Source organism: Nelumbo nucifera, chromosome 2, assembly GCF_055504915.1.
Source record: "Nelumbo nucifera cultivar China Antique chromosome 2, China Antique-T2T, whole genome shotgun sequence".
In the NCBI taxonomy this organism is placed as follows: domain Eukaryota; kingdom Viridiplantae; phylum Streptophyta; class Magnoliopsida; order Proteales; family Nelumbonaceae; genus Nelumbo; species Nelumbo nucifera.
The window spans coordinates 101,925,943-101,945,823 of record NC_142650.1 but is presented as its reverse complement, the minus strand read 5'-3'; the positions used below and the strand labels follow the sequence as shown (position 1 = coordinate 101,945,823).

General features: G+C 37.4%; 1 protein-coding gene and 1 long non-coding RNA gene across 2 annotated transcripts; both read right to left on the bottom strand.

Annotated features, from left to right (window-relative positions):
- Positions 1-393: 393 nt before the first annotated feature.
- LOC104611127 (hypothetical protein At1g04090-like) lies at positions 394-2,510 on the bottom strand. Its single transcript, XM_010278057.3, has 2 exons — positions 2,280-2,510; positions 394-2,155 (listed from the first exon to the last, which is right to left on the bottom strand). The coding sequence occupies exons 1-2, from the start codon at positions 2,371-2,373 to the stop codon at positions 612-614; spliced, it is 1,638 nt and encodes a 545-aa protein (XP_010276359.1). The 5' UTR covers positions 2,374-2,510; the 3' UTR covers positions 394-611.
- A 5,838-nt stretch (positions 2,511-8,348) lies between these two features.
- LOC148802628 (uncharacterized) lies at positions 8,349-18,932 on the bottom strand. Its single transcript, XR_016082601.1, has 2 exons — positions 12,458-18,932; positions 8,349-9,017 (listed from the first exon to the last, which is right to left on the bottom strand). It is a non-coding gene; the product is annotated as an uncharacterized LOC148802628 (long non-coding RNA).
- Positions 18,933-19,881: the final 949 nt, after the last annotated feature.

Genomic DNA, 19,881 nt, shown 5'->3' with positions numbered 1-19,881 from the left:
TTGGGTTGAAAAGGTTTGGTATTGGATTGGATATCTGGGCCTGACCTAACTAGGCTTGGATTAACACAGCAAACAAACAGAACCTAAGAGTTTATATTTGATCCTAAAGCTAAGTTTGGAGAAAGTAGAAATATAAATATGTAAATAAAAAATAATACAAAATATAAGGTTTTGCACTCTCCATATTTGTATTTGTATTTTTTTCAAACTAAGCCATAAGAGAATTAAAAGAAGGGTAATTTACTAAATCATCTCTATAGTTTCATAAATTTATTAAAACCTACTATATATTTTGCATTTTATTAAAACACCTACAGTGGAAAATAACAGTTTTAACTTTAATAATGTTTATTTGAATAAATTTAATCAAAAAATAAAAATAAAAATAAATAAGACAGAAGCAATTATTTATTTGGTAATTTTGAAATAAACAACCATGAATCCATATTCTTAAACATTTTGTACTATTTTAGAGGGTATTGTAGTAAATGACCCTAAAATTAGTTGACTTAAACCCATTTTGTTGCATTAAATGAAACAATACAATAATATTACAACTACGTCGTCACCCACCAAAATTAACAAACCATGAAATGACGAAAACCAAAGTTTCAGGCTTCGTCCCCGCTCCAATTGTTCTTCATCTTGGGGCCGGTAGGCCCTTCTTCTCCCAACACTTCACTCGGAAGGCTTTTCACAAGATTCTTAAATGCAGCCTTAAGCTTTCCGGGAAGCAGCTTCTCCACTTTCTTTATCTCCGCCGCGGTATCATAACTAATCTTTGGACCCCATTCTCTGGCATAGTTCAGCCATGGAGGTTCGACGACTGTGCCCAAGTGCTCGGCCGAGACAATCACAGGCTTCACTCCTGTGTCCATCAGAGCCTTACTCTTGGCGGTGTCGTTCCTTATTCCCACCCCGTTGCTTCCCTGCAGAACCAGTCCTGGTTTCGGATAGAATGCATGGCCATGCAAGGAAGAATAGGCGACCAACTTGTTCCCACCTTGGAACTCGAGCTCTGAGGCGTTCATCCATGTCCCCTTACTGTGCTGCGAGAAGTAAACCCTCCAGAGCTCCCCGGTGAAATTGCTGATTCTCAGTGTCAAATGCTCCCAGTCTCCAACATGTTCGCCGATTTTTCCCAGTGAAACATTTATGAACTCTATCTTGGCTCTTGCCGGCCCGTTGAATGGGTAGAATACCCAGATACCTACGTCTGTGAACGTAGCGCCTAACATTGGTTTTACGTGTATGTAGGCCTGTGAGCTTTGTAATTCACCTTTCTTCACCTTCCCTTTGTCCGTCTCATTGATGGGGAGATCCAACCAGTAAGACCCATCATTTGAACCGCCTAGGGGAAGATTGGACCCAGTTGGATCGATCGGCACAGGATTGGATTCGTCGCCCTTCTTGTAAAGTAGAGCTCCATTGTTGAAGAACCAAGTCACAGAGGAGGGGAGGTATGATTCATCAGGATGGAAGTAAATCCATGGGGAGTAAGCTTGTAGTAATGCCTCAATCTGGTTTAGATTAGGCATGGAAGATAAACTAGATTTGTTGTTCTTCAAACAAGCTAACGATGAAGGAGAAGCCGCACCCTGCGCTTCTGCTACAAACGTCCCCACACAAACACCAGGAGCCTGGGCTCCTCTAAGGGTGGGTCTCAAACTATAGACGTTCAACCCATTTGATCCCCATATCCACGTCTCACGTTCGCATTGATCGGTGAGGTCAGAACGAACACACCGCACTTTGTCTAGGGGTGGCTTCTCCGGCGAGGTTGTGACGACGTAACCAACAGCTTTGTAGCCATCCGGCGGGGTGGGTAACCAAATGTAGCCATTGCCATCTTTCTTAATTTGCAGGGATTCACTGTTCCAGACAAGAGTGTAATCCAAAGGTGTCTGGAGAGCTTCTGTTGAGGGGTCCCCTCCGTCATCTTTTCCAGCCAAGGCCCACCCGAAAAGAGGCACGTTATTGGGTTGGCTGTAGCATCCGAGCATGAAGAACCCTGCAGGTATTGGCGAAGGTTCGAAGAAGGTGGCTCCAAGGTTCCCTGGGCCCCCTTCATGGACAGCCCAAACCTTGGTGAAAGTAGAGACCAGGCAAACCTCTACCCCTCCTAGACTTATGATTCCAGTTGCAAATCCGTCCCCTGTAATTCAAAACCCAGAAAAGTTCAATGGATTTGATGATCAAGAACATCCGAAAAACGCTAAACAGAGACCAAAGTAAGCACATTCCTACAGAAACAACTGGTTAATTAATTAATTAATTACCTCGTGGCCAAGATGGTAGTGGAGAGGGAAGCTTGAATATTGTTTCAATGGGGTCCCTAGCAGCAGAAAGGGAAGTAATTAGACAATTCCCCATGGTATTGATTGAGAGCTTTTGAACTTGAAAGAAGACCAGAGAAAGCTCGATCGGTTGGGTTATATTACAGATATGGAGCAAAGAAGAGCACAAAGAGAAGAATATTAAGCATATTCTCTTGTGGGTTGATGACTGTGTATATGAAGAAGACAAGTTAATAAACAAGGGCTTTGAGTTTGAGTGGTGTAGTATAGAATTAAAAGCTATTAGTGTGTCGTGCAAGGAATCTAAATCAATCTTTTTTATTGAGTGTGTGAGCTTTCCAAACGACTTACCTTCTAAACAAAAAGGTTTTCTCTCTCGGGTCTCAACTCTCTACCAATTATAGCTGAATAGCTTCTCTTCCAATTTCAAGTCAATCAATTAACAGGATTAATTATAAGACAATGTGATCATCAACAAAGAATAGCTTTGTTTTTAGTACAAACAAGCTCTTCCAAAGTCTACACTATTTATACCCAATATCCCTGAAGTGGCTATATTGGACATATCAGGAGATCCTGATCGTCCAATTATTCTCCAGGAATGATATAGATAGTTGGTCTTAGTGGGATTCGTCAAGGTAGTTGTGACTTGAGAGGAAAGGGTTAACTACCAATCGGCCCATCAAAAAGGCTTGCTTTTGGAAGGGTTGTTATTGGCAGTATTGGAGAAGTCACAACAGCTATTTGGAATTCTTGCTTTCCCAAACAATCACATACTTTGTATGAGGCGGTTTGAGTGTGGTGTGGTCACGGGACAACAGGATTGTGGTGGTCCTCATGAGGCCCTAACTTGCCACGTGGTGCACATTCAGAGGATGAGGACCCATGATGGATGATCCCACCTTATAAGACAATAATGCTGATGCCACAATTCAGCATGATCGATACAAAAGCAGAGTTTTGATCATGCTTCAAGCTGATCGACAATAAATTGCAAGTAATGGTCTTAGGACTCTTACATATGTTCTCACATTTAGTCTCATTTCAGTGAGTAAAATGCATCTGTTTGACTTAATCAACCTAATGTTTTAAGTAGAGGTAATAATTTGTATTGATCAATTCAAAACGTTTTAAAAACATATTGGGTAGAAAAAGAATCTCTCCACGCAAATTTGTATTGATCAATCCAAAAGGCAAGAATTTATTGAATATTACATAAGCTATGTTTGTTGATAAGGCACTCCCAATAAGCCATTGAAAGTTGTTGAAGTTGATAGCCTTCAACTGACTGATGGTAGATTGGTAGGGGTGCAATTGAACCAAGCCAAGCCGAATTTTGGAATGTCTTAGCTCAAAATACTCTCTTATATTCAAATTCAAGTTCAAGTGCAATTTGATTAAATATTCAGTAAATTCTAGTTCAGATCCAATATATGTACCAGATTTATCAGTTTTTTAGCCAAACATTTTATTGGTCAAATTTGAGTTCAAATAATTAATCAAACTTACCTTGAGATTTGAACTCGATTAGCATTGCCTAATCAAATTTGAGCCGGAGGTGTTCAATTAAAGCTTGATTCAAGTGCATCCCTAATCAACAATCAACTCCAGATTTTTTTACCAAATATAGCTTATAGACCATTGTGCATCAACCCTTTTTTGAAGGTATATTACTTATACCTCCTCTTGGGTCTCCCTAAACTTACTCAACCCTTGTTGTTTGGGGTTAGGATCCTTTTTTCACACCCCACCCCACTCTCAGGTGTAGTGTTGGAAAATGCTTACTTGACATTTAAAACTTTTCAAAGGTTCAATTTACCCTTTCTAGTACCTTATTGCAAGTTGGCAATTTCTGTAGTACTCAAGAGGTGTAGTATATATCTCGAAAACTTTAACCAATCAGAAACCCTTGATTGCTTACCACTTTCAGGTACAATATTGATAGTGAGACTCCTTATTATATCAACATAAATGCCCTTATTTGTACTTGCTAAAATGACTTTTTGACTTGAAAACAGGTATAGGAAAAAAAAAATAGAACAAGATTTTGAGATGTATCTTCACATCTCATACGCGATGGGCATTAAGTCTTATGGTGGGTAAGGATTTAAGTATTGTATCAGACAACTTGGATACGGATACGAATATGCTTTGAAAATGTATGGATACGGACGAAAGATATGAAAAAACATGGATACGCTAGAAAAATACATACAAAATTTCATAAATACATCAATTATACTAACTTTAAGGTCAAAATAACCACAAATAAGGTATAAATACATAAGAAGTGTATATTTTAACGAGATATATAAAGAAATACATTACAATTAATATAATGGAATGAATAGATATCATACAATTTTGTTAATAACCCATCAATCAAGAGTCCAAGACTCATACTATATACATATTTACAAATTAACACATGCATAAAACCATTATTATATAATATTTTATTTAAGTCCAATAAACAAAACATATACAATTATTATATTTTAATTACTATATCAATTATTTTTTATTTTACTATTTTTACTTTTTAAAATTAATGAAAAATTTAACTAAATATTAAATTTTGAAATGTTTGATAAAAAATGTATTTCTTTTTGTAAATAATAAATTTTATTATAAAATGTAAATTAAAATATCAACTGATAATTTATAAAATATATAATCTTAACTTAAAATATTTCATATCTATATATTAAAATTTTTAAAATACATATCATACACAAATTCATAATTTTTAATTACTAAAATAAGTATTCTATTATTAATATTTTTATTTCAATAAATTTTCTGAAATAAGAAATCATTTTTATATAAATTTAAATTAGTGTCTTTGATAGATTCAATATAATATTGTATGCTTGAATATCTTGTAAACAAAAGTTTTGATTTTTATAAATAATAAATATGTTATTATCTAGTGTAAATTTATATATATATATATATATATATATATATATATATATATATATATATATATATATATATATATATATATTCATGTACAAAGGTATGAATTTTAAGTACTAAAATAATTATTCTATTATTAATATTTTTATTTGTATAAATTTATTGAAAGTGGAAAACCAATTTTTGATACAAATATAAAATTGGTAAAATTTTTATTTTATTTATAACTATAAATATTAATTTTTAATATTATTCTATTTAATTTTAACTTAAAATTGTTGAACATATTAATATTTAATATGGTATTTCTTTAGACTACATGTTTACAATTAAGATAAGAAAATTAATTATATTTCACTTATAATCATAAATTAAATGGTAGCTTAGTGGCTTAAGATGCTAAGTACTTAGTGTTTAAACTTGGGTTTGAATTATGTTAGTTGCATTTTTAGTATTGGAGTTGTGTGTGTATCCGTTTGTATCGGCCCATACCGGTTAATACAATGCGATACACACCAATGCGGTGTCATATCGTATCAATACGTACGACTGACACGATACAATACGCCCCAATCGAACATATCATATCAATACTTAAATCCTTGATAGTGGGTCACAATCTTATGATAAGATATGCAGGCATAAACCATGTTGGAATTGTGTTGGAACAATTTTTGTTGGATAGATATCTCAACTCTCCAAACTTTTGATAAGAATAAAATTGTTTATCAAGAGTTTCATCAATCAAAAGTTCAAAACTCCTTTCTTTTATTCTTTGATGTGACAATTTGTTAGTGGATAAACCACGAATTATGGGTTTGACTATGATGCAGGAAAGACATGATATGGAGAAAAAACAATGTAACCAATGAGGTGGGTTTTCATCAAAATTGTCAAATCCTTTTCAGTATCATAGAATTTCCCTACGAGCTATATTTTTTGCTTTTAAACCATTAAAATTACCAAACTCTCAAAGGGAAACAATTATCACTAACCCCGAAAATTGGTACATAACTAATCTATGAAAAGAAAACTCCTGGGAGGTATAAGCAATTTACCCTTTGGATTTCTTTGTCATTTTTTAAGAAAGAATGCTTGTAATGGCGTTTCTCATTCCATGTCAAACACCGAGTGGAATGCATGTCTATAATTGCTTCTAGCGTGCCATTGCTAAGACATAGACATGCAGTTACTTGGAAGCAACCGGTTTAGTAAATGACAAGGGATAAGTTTCTTTTCACAAAAGTGTTTTATAAATCAACTACTGAAGCGTGGATGGAGTGGTGAATTGTGTGGATGGATGCTTAGCCAACAATTAATAAATCAGCAGAACTGTTGCATTGGAAAGTTTAATAAACTGATCCAACTCTGTATCTCTGTCCATATATAACATAGAAGCAGCTCTTCCGAACGCAGGAATTCATTGACCCAAATTACCCAAAGAAGAATAAGAATTATGTCCCAATTTTTTTTCGAGTGGTGAACTGGTAGTGGTGTCCTCTTCAGATGGAAAAACTAGGGGTGATAATTTCTATCCTATCCAGTGGGTGCCCACCCTGACAGGGTGGGTTTTTGGGGTAAGGACAGGTTTTGGGATTTTACAATCTATGCGAGTATTAGTAGAATACGGTATTAGGCTAAATCTGATCCTCCCTAACCCACATATTGTTGGAAGGAATATGAGCTTATGAATTAGGTTGAATTTTATGTTAAGAATATTTGATAGCTTATGAGGTTTTTATATTTAATCAAATAAATATAATTGGAATTTTTTTTATGTTTGTTCTTGTTATTTTACCTATTTATTGCTTATATACGAAGAATAATAATAGAAAATTAAATATGGGTTCTGACTCAGTCCACCAACCTGACACGCTCCACCTTCAAAGTTCAAATACAGGGAGGAGGGTCCAAACCCAATCCACACACTTTTAATAGTAGTGTACATATAGATAAAAATGTATCTCAATTGGCTGAACAGCCAATGTGTTCAGCAGGTTGTGGTACCAATGATAAGGTTCCACACCAGTATTTAAATACACAGGGCCCGCACCTTTCACAGCAGGGCCCATGAATTTATTAGTGGCGTGGAACCTCATCATTGGTTCCACAGCCTACTGAACAGCCAATGCATTCAGCTAATCCGAATTCATCTCCCCCATGCTGAACCTAATATAGCTTGACTTGGACCTATTAAACCTTTGACTTGAATGAAACTGTTATATATTGTTATTTCTTGATTGATAGGAACTATTTTTCCTTTGTCCATGCTAAACCTACAGAAGTTTAAGGGTCTGCTATATTTTATTTGAATGGGACTGTTATATTATTTATTGCCATGCTGAACGGCTGAACCTATTATATCTAGAATGAGAGTGTTGTAAGGGAAAATATGAAGTCTTTTATGATAATCAATAGGGATTGATAGGTCGAAATACTACAATTTAATTATGCCCAATATAGTGGTGCCACATGTATATAGAAGTCGAAAAGTAATCTGGGGTTACCCAACACCCATTTTGGGCTTTTACTTCAAAAAACATGCTTCGGAAGAAAATTTTACCAAACAGGTTCCATAGCCAAAAGTCCAAAGTAGAAAGCTAAAATCTAGCTTCCTACTTTGGACTTTGAAAAGTTCAAAAGCCAAATCTTATCCAAATGATGCCGCAAATGGTTCGTTATTTTGGTGTTACTGGCCAATCATGATGGTATATTCTATGATAAAGCCATTTTCTCAATTTTGACAGGAGCTAGAAATATGTTTTTTTTTTCTTATAAGCCCAAAATAACATCATTTCTATGATTTGTAATTCTACATAATAAACCCATAGATGACGAAGTTGACAAAAAGGAAAAACTCTGTTTGCATATGTGCTCTTGATTAGAGAAGAATACCTACCTAAAGCTTCATCTTATTCCTTATTTTACTAAATCATTTTATTCTCAAAATTTTAATTTATTTTTAACTAATCAAGTTGTTCTTACATGTATTCTTTTTCGGGTGTTAATTATTTAAATACACCCTGTGGTTTGATATAGCTATGTTTGGGTCATTTCACACGCCCATAAATTTATTTTAAAATTTCAATTTATCCCACCTAATATTCATCTTCATATTAAGAGGCCCTATGAGCAAATTAGGTTGTGTCATTCACGATCCTGATGTCCTGGTGCACTTGTGGTTCTAAAACCAAGAAGAGGAGGAAGAGTAAAAAAGAAAGAGTGAGGGGAAGTTGGGGGAGGAGAGAGAGAGAGAGAGAGGGGAATGTGCCACTGGTGATACTCCATTTTAATGGAGTCCACCTGGCTATGAGGGAATACAATGACACCATTGCTATTACACCAAGTTGAGCTTGTGTATGCTCCTTGCCCATCGACAGAGGCCGGCAGGGTTGGCTGGTGAACCTGCAACAGTAGATGTGTTCCATGCCCATCGATATCTGCTAGAGATTGGTTGGGAATTTTGACTCCAATATGGTAGGACCTTGCACCTACTCTCAATTTCATTGTTCCTCTTTACTGTTTGAAGCATTCCCAGAAAATCCCATGATCTTGATCTTGTGGACTGAAGCTTACGTTTGGTGTTTGGAAACACAGATACAACTGTACAACCTCCTCTTTTCTCCATCAGTCAATTTGCTTCTGGATTCGAAAGCATGCAGTCCAGAAACCATCAAAATGATTTCACCTTAGGAGTCTCTCACATGGTCTACCAAAAGGTCTTCCATACCAACGTTGCTTTTAGTTCTTAATATGAAGCATCATAGGCTCATGACTGATTAATTGCTGCCTGAAGACCTACAAGGCCGAGAAGATATCAGGGATGCTCCTCAACTTCCTGCTTGAAATTTGTGAATATAAGTGAACAATATGCAAGGAGTTTATGTCACACTGCTTTATATCAAGAGACAAATTGCAGTATATGAAATTCATGACATGCAGATGTTTAGGCAAAGCGCCACTATGCATACCAAATACACTAATTATAACAAATGCAAATACAAAATAAGTATATGTTATAGAAATTGTCACCATATTCCTCAGGCAAAGAAATCATTACCTTTGCATAAGAAGATACAATACAAGTGCCTCAATGTAACTATAATGAACTCATAAAAGGGATTATGATAGAAGTTAAAATAATAATTGTCCATTAAAGCAAACAGAAATGTGCATCCTTTCCATAGTTTGGAAACCATGACTCCTCATTGGAAAATAAGCTATGTGGTTCTGCAATGAGCATAGCCCCCCCCCCCCCCCCCCCCGGTGGGGGAGTCGTCAAGCTTCTACATCCCCTTGACAAAGTCTTGCAATATTTTGTATAATTCTCCTGCTAAGAACCCTTGGGAGCATAGCAATGCATTGAGAGCAGAACTGGTTAGTCTACTATAGGGGTTAAGGCTTGCGAAACAACTGGGCTTCCACAATCTAGAGGTGGAAAGGGATTCCCAAGTAGTCATCTCATGGATTAGAAATAGCTCCCAGATTCCTTGGGTATTCAGGTATAAATTCAGGGAGATTGTAAGCCTAACAAGGGAACTGAATGTTTCCTTTAAGTAGGTAAGAACAGCAAATTGAATGGCAGATTCTCTGGCCAAAAAAGGGGCTGTGAGACAGCAAATGTTTTGGGCAAATCTGATTTGGAGTAAAACTCACACGCAGACCTTGTAATTCCAAATCGTTCATTAATAAAATTCCTTTTCTGCTGATTAAAAAAAAAAATCTCCTGCTAAGAACAAATCAACGTAGGAAGAAACCTCACATGTATCTTCCACCTCATTCCTCCATGCATCCTGAACAATATTTCGAACTCCACCATAGATTTAGAAAATTTTCATCTAGATTGATATAAAAAGAATTGTTGACTAAATGCGCTTCAGGAATAAGAAATTTAGTTCAGTAACTTCAACTACTCACTACTGAACCAGAAAAAAATAAAAAGGCACCCTAAAATATCACCAATCATAGCTCAAGACGACAATGAACTCTGAACTGACACCATGCTTTTCTAAAGTTGATACTTCGGAAATGATTAGAAACATAAATGATAAATTCATACATGAACAAAAAAAATCTGATAGCATCCAATTTGTTGATATGTGTGAAAAATACCAGAGATTTTTTTTATCAATAAAAAAAAGGCTAAAGCTTAGGTCCATATCCAGTCCACCTCTCCCAAAACCCTGGACAGCTGAGACTAACATTGGGTAATGGCCCCAAGACACATGCAAGGAAACCTCCAACATTCTTTATATGACCACAAAATATATTCCTTTTTTTTTTTTGATAAAGCAGAAGGGGTTACGTAGCACGTCCCCAGAAATCACTATCACAAATATACACGCCAAGGATCAAGGGAGGTCCTGGAGATTTAAATTCAGATACCCTAGGCTACTAGAAAGAGCTTTATGAGCTAACAATCTGCAGCCTTGATCCACTTCGCGGTATACATGCCGATAGACAACACCCTTCTCGAAATGAGCCTTCAACTCCAAACAGTCTTCAATCATGCTTTTTATATTTCATGGAGGATCCATTGCATTCTGAAGGCAGGAGATGACGAGCTTTGAATCACCTTCAATGATTATGGGGTACTCCCTAAAGTTGAGTGAGCTTCCAAAGAAGCCCCTTCAGCCATGTTGATTGAAGCATGACCTAAATAATAAGCTTTAATATCAATAACTTCACCAAAGCTGTTTCTAGCAATAGTTGCTACTGAGCAATTTCCTCCACTGATGCACAATGCATCGAAATTAATTTTTATAGTATTGTTGTTAGGACTTTTCCAAACAATAGGTCTCCACGCTTTGTTCTTTTCATTCAAATTGTCATTATTCAAAACTTTAATATTCTCTGGAAAGGTATTCGGCCCGCTCAAGGATTAAAGGGGAAGGTACATCAGTGTCATCAAAAATTTTTGATTTCTGCTCTTCCAAGGAAACCATAAATATACAAAATTTTCTCCATTTTGTTCTCACATTCTGTGTTATTATTTTCTGAAATTCTTTCCCACCACTCCCTCATTGATTGGTCACGCTCATCAGGACCCTCAATATTCTTTCCCACCACTCCACGCTTTGTTCTTTTCATTCAAATTGTCATTATTCAAAACTTTAATATTCTCTGGAAAGGTATTCAGCCCGCTCAAGGATTAAAGGGGAAGGTACATCAGTGTCATCAAAAATTTTTGATTTCTGCTCTTCCAAGGAAACCATAAATATACAAAATTTTCTCCATTTTGTTCTCACATTCTGTGTTATTATTTTCTGAAATTCTTTCCCACTCCCTCATTGATTTGGTCACGCTCATCAGGACCCTCAATATTTGGTGCGACTGCCATCCAATTTGTTTTGCATAGTTGCAAAACTTAAAAATATGAGTACTACCCTCTACTTCTCCACATCAATTGCAAGAACCATCAATATTCATACCCCTATTCCTTAATAGAACCTTTAAAGGCAGACTATTATTTAGAAGAAGAAAATGAACACTCTCAGTTTAGGAGGACAGTTAAGATTCCAAACTTTGGAATTCCACTTAAAAGTTTCCCCTGAATTGAGGTTTGAGTTGGCCTTGGCATAGTATGCTGATTTTGTACTGTAATTACCTTTTGTATTGAGCCTCCAAATCATCTTATCTTTTTTCTCCCCAGAGGGGATAAAAATGAATTTGATCCTTTGCCACACATGATTTGGCACCAAGTCACTATTCTCCTTTTATTGGTAAGAGGAAATGCATTCTTTGTATAACAACATTCTGAAATAGAACCTGTAACAACACCCAAAGCACAGGACTTGTGATGTCCAGAATGGTGGTTGGTCTTGGCACAGGAAGCATAGGGTTCACTTGCCACTGCAGAGATTGGGAGTCTGATTAGACAAGGTTAGGATTGTCAAAACAATTTAACATGGGCGTACTCCCTGTGGACTTCTCAGGCCAGGCCTCAATCTGAGCCAACTTTAATCCCTGATAAATATCTGAGTTTGAGATGGATGGTGGGACCTTCTGAGATGTCCTTAACTAAAAGAAATAGCACTAGAAGTATATAAATTGTTTGTGTATTTATTAACCACCTTCACTAGGAAGGCTTAATTAATTGGTAATTGTCAAAAAAGAAAAAAAAAAACAAAAATTTACTTAAATCTTGAGATAGAGAAGCAACAAATCAAACTGTGAAAATCTTGTTTTTAGTAAAAGGGCAAAAAAAAGTGAGGAATGCCATAGGAGAAATATCTTACCATTACAGTTTCTTTGATCTCTGGCCTCCATGTGTCACTCTTTGATCACTTTGGTGTATGTGCTATAGAACCAGCACACTTTGTGGGGGTCTTGAGAGCTCTTGAGCTATGATGACTAAAGCTTCCTATTATTTCATCTGAGCTTCCTTTCATTGGTTTTAAACCTGGAAATGCTCATTACAAGCAATGATGACATGCTTGTAGCAAGAGATATTTGTATGGACATAGCTATACCTTTGCAGATACTAAGAATAAATAGTAATCTTGTATTCAACCAGGTATCCATGAATAAACACAAAATAAGCAGAAATTTAATTGTTTCCAAGTTAAATTATAACTGAAATTGAATATTTCAGTCGAGCAGAGAGAAGCCAAATAAACAGAATACTTGTCGATGATTATTTTTTTATCAATAACAATGAATTTCATTAATATTAAAGAAGAAGTATACATACAAACAGAGGGAGGTAAGCTATCTTAACTCCCTTTAATCAACAAAACAAAATTGCAGGATTAGAAATGAGCCCAAAACAAAGAATCCCTAATCACCCCTTGCTTTGCTAACCCATCCGCAAATGAATTAGCAGATCTTCCTTAAGCCAGCTTACCACTACCTCTGAGTCCTCTTCAATTATCAGTCTCCTAATGTTCAGCTCCCTGGCTCTTTTAACTCCCTCCAATGCCACCAAGATCTCAGCCCTTAGAGAGTCACCCTCTCCAATAGGGCCAGAGTATATAGCTGAAACAATCCCCTCTTCATTCCTGAATACTCCCTCAATACCTGACAAACCTGGGTTCCCAAGGCTGCTGCCATCAAAATTCAGTTTTAGGAAGCCCGAGGGGGGAGGTATCCAAGAGGGACTTGTGTCCCTTTTAACCTGCGCAGAGCTTGCTATGCTATCTCTTTCCAACTTCTCAACAGGTCACCCACGGTGAAGTCTGAATAATTCCAGAGATTTCAGCCAATGTGCCACCATAATGTGAATCAACTCTATTAGGTTCTCAATGTTTTTTCCTGATCTGAAAAAATTCTTGAGTTTCTTTCTTCCCATAAGGTCCAACACACCACAGCCCTCAAACACCTCCACATGATTCTACCTCTTTTCATTGACCAGCTGAAGAAGAAGGGTCAACCCTTTTTCTTGAGTTTCTTTCTTCCCATAAGGTCCACCACACCACAGCCCTCAAACACCTCCACATGATTCTACCTTTTTTCATTGGCCAGCTGAAGAAGAAGGGTTAAACAAACTTTGTACATTCATTGGGGGGGTTCCAGGTACACCCAAAAAGTGAGAAAACCCACTCCCGTACAGTCTTAGCATAGTGGCAAGATACCAAAAGGTGGTAACCAGGCATTTCACTTGTGTTGATTCTTTCCAGGAAAGTTTCCCAACAAAAACTCCCAACCCGAGGAGGAATGGGCTTGCACCAGACCTCTTAACAGGGAAAGAAAAACCAGGAAGAGCAGGTTGTTGAGTTGAAGTTTTGAACAGAGATGTACAAGAGAAAGAGCCCGAGTGTGAGGAGTCCAAAATCTGTTGTCTTCCTTTGAAGGGTCCAAGAAAACATTTTCAAGAATGGCCAAAAGGTTTGAAATGTTACCCAAATCTGTATCCCTGACAGACCTTCTCAGTCCCAAATTCCACTCAAACCCTGAGGCAGAATTAGAAGGAACTAGGAAGGAAGAAATGGTCTCATTTTTCAGGTCAGAGAGAGCATACAAAGAAGGGAATTGGTACATTAAGGGAGAGTCCCCCACCCCAAGTTTGTTCCCAAAATTTAATGAGGTTTCTTGAGTTCAAATCATACCTGACCCAAGGGGAGAAAACTGGTAGAAGGTCATGTGGATGGCTTTCCACGGAGAAGCACTTGTAGTCCTTGCCAGAATTTCAGGGTCCCACCCATTGTCCTCCCGACCATGAATGCTAACCACTATCTTAGCCCGCAACTTATCCTTCTCTAAAGGGAACCTCCATAACCACTTCCCCAATAAAGCCATATTTCTTTTTCTTATGTTTCCAATTCCAAGACATCCTTGCTTCTTGCTTCTAGTAACCACTTCCCACCCCACCCTATGATCCCTCTTTTCCTCTCCCGGCTCCCACAAAAAGTCCCTCATCAGCTTTTTCCAGTTTGTTAGAGACCTCTATTGGGATCTTGAAAACTGACAGAAAATAGACAAGTAGATTAGCTAGGGTAGACCTAATCAATGTGGTCCTGTGATCTTGCCTCCCAAAGAGACTTCCAATAAGCAAGTCTTTTCTCAAATCCTTCCACTACCAAAATCCATAAGCTTCCTTTCCTGGGGTTATCTCCTAGGGGAAGGCCTAAGTACTGTACAGGCCACTCCAAGATTGTACACCCTAGAGTATCTGCATACTCCCTAATCTCCTTTCCCTCCACATTCACTCCCATTATACAACTTTTCTCCAAGTTTATCTTAAGATTTGGCACTTGCTCAAACAATTATATTACCAATTTCAAGTTCCTAATTCAACTCCTGTTCCCACCTTCACAAAAAAGTATTGTGTCATCTGCAAATTGCAAGTGTGTAGGTGGTATCTCCTCCCTTCCTACCCTCCAACCCCTTATTAAACTTACTGAGTCAGCTCTATGAATCAGTTTTCCTAAAACATCTGCAATCAAGATGAACAAAAGGGGGGAGAGTGGGTCTCCTTGTCTTATTCCTCTCAAAGCTGGGAAGAAATCCACCATTGTACCATTTACCAACACTGAGTAGTGACAACTCCTAATGCATCCCAAAACCCATTTACACCATTTGTCCCCAAATCCAAAGTTAACCAACACTTCTATCAAGAAAGACCAATCAACCAAGTCATATGCCTTTTCTAGGTCCAATTTGAAAACCACTCCTTTCCTTTTTGGTCTTTTTGAAGTTCTCCACACACTCATTTGCAACTAGGATTTGATAAGAAATTTGTCTTCCCTTCACAAAGGCTCCTTGATTTGGGGCAACAATAGTAGGGAGAACTTGCTTAATCCTGAGAGACAACACTTTCGCAATTACCTTGTACAGACTATTAACCAGGCTTATTGGTCTAAAGTCTTTCGGGTGTAATGCATCTCTCTTCTTTGGGACCAAAGCAATGAAGGTTGAGTTCAACCCCGGATTAACTACTCCCCCCTACCCCCGTGAAATTCATGAAACACTTGCTTTAGATCATGTTCTAAGATTTCCCAACAATTCTGATAGAAAGCCACTGTGAACCCATCTGGACCTGGAGCTTTCATCGTATCCATAGAGAAAACAGCTTCCTTTATTTCCTCCACCTCAAACTCCCTTTCTAACCACTCCTTATTCTCTGCCCCTATGTTTGTCCACTCTAATCCCTCTAACCACACCCTCTCATTAAAAGGCCTTCTAAAGATAGATCTGAAATGGTCTACAAATGCCTCATCTGCTATCTCTACTGGATGTGATATTGTTGTCCCCTCAACCTCCAGTCTTGATATGAAATTCTTTCTTCTTCTGCCATTTGCCACCATGTGGAAGAATCTAGTATTCCTATCCCCCTCCTTTAATCATTTACATCGAGATTTTTGTTTCCAACTTATTTCCTCCTTATGCAAAATATCCTCCATTTGTTTCCTCAAACCCCATCTTTGCTCCTTGTCTACTTCTCCAAAGGAGCCTCTTTCTTCCTTCAAGTCCAACTCCTCAATCTTTTCAACTAGGGCTTGTTTTCTTTCTTCTAGTCTTCCAAACTCCAACATGTTCCACTCTTTAATCTTCAACTTCAAGTATTGGAGCTTCTTACGGAATCTCATACCTTCCTAAAGCACTGAGGGATTGCATTGCTCCCACCACTCTCTAATTTTCTTGGTAAAACCCGAGTGGAGCAGCCACATGTTCTCAAACCTGAATGGGGTGGGTCCCTCACTTCGCAAATCTTCCTTGGGCCAATGATCTAAAGTAAGTATAGAGAATGTCCTAGAAGTTAGATTCCCCCAATGTTCTTCCCAGTCTGTCGAAAAGATAAACCTGTCCAACTTAGAACATATTGGATTGGACTGGAGGTTGGACCATGTAAAAACCAGATATGAAACCGGAATTACACGCACCCATAATTCAGAGCCAAAAAAAACAGATATGAAACCAAGAAGCAAGAGTTAAGGTTTCTAGTAAATGTAATACAAGACAGTTCTAGATAGAACAAAGAGTTGTTCCTGCTGTCAGCTATTTAAACAAAATGGCACCTTGCATTGCAGAATATCTAATCTCCTGTTTCTGGGTTCTCAAGCTCTATAGAGCTAGGAAAAGAACATCCACAAATTAATAGGATATAAGGGGGTGGACTTCAGTGCAGTGATTAAGACCTAAAACACCATCTATGGACAGGCAAACAGACAATTCAAGAAAACGAATGAAGTTGTCTCTATCATTATAAGTGCCATCTGAGACTGTTTAACCTGCCTATATGTCCACATCCCATTATCTTATAAGAGTAAAATGAGAAATTTAAACAATAGAGGATAAAAATGGAAAACAATATCAGGTTGCTCAACCAAAAGGAGAATACCACTCTCCCTTATGGTCATAGACATGCCGCAAATTTCAGTATACTGTAGTTCTTCACTGTCAAAAGAATTTTCAATGGTTTGTTGCCATATAAACAGGATGGGAGGCATATAAATAAATACTGGAAGAGAATGTATTGTTCCACATTAAGCATAGTATTAATGTATACAGATTGGCTACAGAATTTTAACATGAGTAAGACAACTTGGCTATCTAATTCAGGATCATGCTCACATTTTTATCAACATGTCAAAATAATAAGAGTGGCTGGACATTTTTAAGTTTCAAAAATGGGGAAAAAAGATGAGATGAAGTGATTTTTAAGTGGGTTGTCTTTAATGGTTCTTCTTGAAGGGTACTTGGAGAGTTCACCATCTGTTCTAGCAAGAAAGATAAAAATGCTGGAGAGGTCCTAAAAACATACAAAAAGTGCTAGAACAGAGTTTTAGACAGAACAGAGTTCACTATCTGTTCTAGCAATAAGAGTGGCTGGACCATGTAATAAGGTGTTGGAATGTATGTTTGCTGATGAAAATGAGAAGAATGACTGGAACTTTTAGACAGAAGAGACAAGCTAAAAGATTATTGTTTCAGGAAAAGTTTGATACCAACACAGGTTACCTAAAATTTAAAAGTTTTGGATGGATATTACTGCCAATAGAAATTATTTCTTAAACAAGACACTATAGCAGCATTAGATTATTTCTTAAGTGGAAATCCCTGCTTTTCACCTTCAGTAAGTCTCCATAAGAGCTTCATTAGAAGAGATGATTTCAAGTCTAACATTCTTCTGAAACTCAAACCATCTTGGGCCAGTTTACATGGTTTAACAGCCAGATAGATGCATATTTTTATCTTCTTTTAACCACTAGAAAAGAAAATAACAAGCATCAAGTGATTGGGGCAAGTGCGCAACAGATTCAAACAAACAAACTTCATGGATAGTACACCACTACCAAATATTCTCCACAATTATATTATAAGTTTATAACCATCCATTGGACTAACAATCCACCATGTTTTCTTATCATTCCATTAAGTGGTCCTCCACATAAAATAAAAAAGAACAAGAAAAAGAAAGAAAGAAAGAAAAAGTAGAGAGGAAAAATAGTAGATCAAAAAAACCTTTGTAGTGCGGGGTCTTTGTTAGAATTCATGGGGTGTCAAAGCAACGAGCTGGAAATAGTAGATCAAAAAAATAGCTATTTGCATGATTGCCTCTAAATTGGAAAGAGTACATTCTCTTTTACAGTCTGATGATCAGTTGTGATTGTCAAAACAAAGTATGCAAGTAAGCAATGATGAAATTGTCAACTGGGATGTGGTTGGTAGGAGCAAGGAGGAAGGAGGTTTACGTTTAGGTTTAGGGAGGATTAAGTTCAAAACATTTCTCTTAGGAAATGGTTATGGAAGTTTCCTGAGGACTCAAACAGACTCTGGCACGAGGTAATCAAGAGCATACATGGAACCACTACAAATGGTTGGGGATACTACCCTGCATGCTAAAGCCACTCTTGGAAAGCCATCTTTGCAATCCTTTATTCCTACAATATATAAGGTATGATGCTTGTAGAGGGCTGTGTACAAGAATAAAACCATAACCCGTTGTTCTTCATTTTCTGCACAAGGGGTGGATTGGGAATTAGGTTTGAGAAGAGGGTTAAGGGATTCTGAACTGTAAGAGGTCCCCTCATTGTTGGATTTGCTGAAAGGGGTTTTTATTTCCAATTCTGGCTCTGATTATAGAGTTTGGTTTTTAAATTCCTATGGCTCCTACACCTACGCTTCTTACCAGAACCCGTTTCAGGGTAATGGGGCTGTTAAATCCATTTAGATGGGTCCTGTTCCCCCCAAATTAGAGCTTTCTCTTAGGAAGCCTTCTATGGAAAAATAAATACTCATGATATGCTGCAGAAAAGAAGCCATGGTGTTGCCTCTCACCTCATGTTTGTGGCTTTTGCTTAGAAGATGGAGAATTGGCCCATAACTTGCTAATCTCCTGCAAATTTGCTTCTAGTATTTGGAAGTCTCTCTTTTCTTTGTTTGGCTGCAGGTGGAATCCTCCTCCGCGGCTAGCAGAACTTTTTAACCCAAGTGTTTTTGAACCCCCAAAGAAGAGAGGTATAGTTTTATGGAGATGCTTAAGGGCTGTGCCACCATTCGGTGCTTATGGTTGGAGAGAAATAACAGAATTTTCAAATGACAAGCAGAGCGGACCTGACACAATCACTGAAAACATGTAGGTGAAAGTGTCCATTGGGTTAAAACCCTAAGAATTTTTAATGACTTTTCAGTGGATGATATCCTCAGAAACTGGCAGCAAATTGCAGCCTATTCTTCTGCATCAAGGACAGCTCAGACTTGCATCTTGAAACTGCCACAGCAAAATTGGATAAGTTGAATTCGAATGGATGCAATAGAGGCAACCCGGGCCCTTTGGGTGTTGGGGGAGTGTTCAGAAATGAAGCTAGGATCATCCTTGCAGTATACTCAGGTCAAATAGAAGTGAGAGACTCAATGACAGCAGAGATGAAGGCAATCCTAACTGGACTAAAGCTGACTAAAGCAACAAATTTCAGGAATACATTAATAGAAAGTGACTTCAAGGTGGTCATAGACCGGTTGAATGGAAATAAGAAAGGAGTATGGAGACTAAGATCAATACAGTGTAATCTGCTAGTGCTCTGGCTGATGGTCTAGCCTCAATGAGGGTCAATAGAACTGTTCTGTTCTGGGGGCTGATCAATACAGTTTAATCTGCATAGTTATTTAATGTAATGATGGATAGGCTTGATGGGTAGGTTAGCCCACCAGGGGCCACATTCTGTCTTGTAATGCTTTTTCTCTATTTAAATATTTAATGAATTCACTCCTCATCTTACTG

Excerpts from the sequence above, each read along its gene's own strand:
- LOC104611127 (XM_010278057.3), bottom strand. The coding sequence starts at position 2,373 with ATGGGGAATTGTCTAATTACTTCCCTTTCTGCTGCTAGGGACCCCATT. Across the intron at positions 2,156-2,279 it reads ACTACCATCTTGGCCACGAG|GGGACGGATTTGCAACTGGA; the intron begins GTAATTAATTAA and ends TTTGAATTACAG.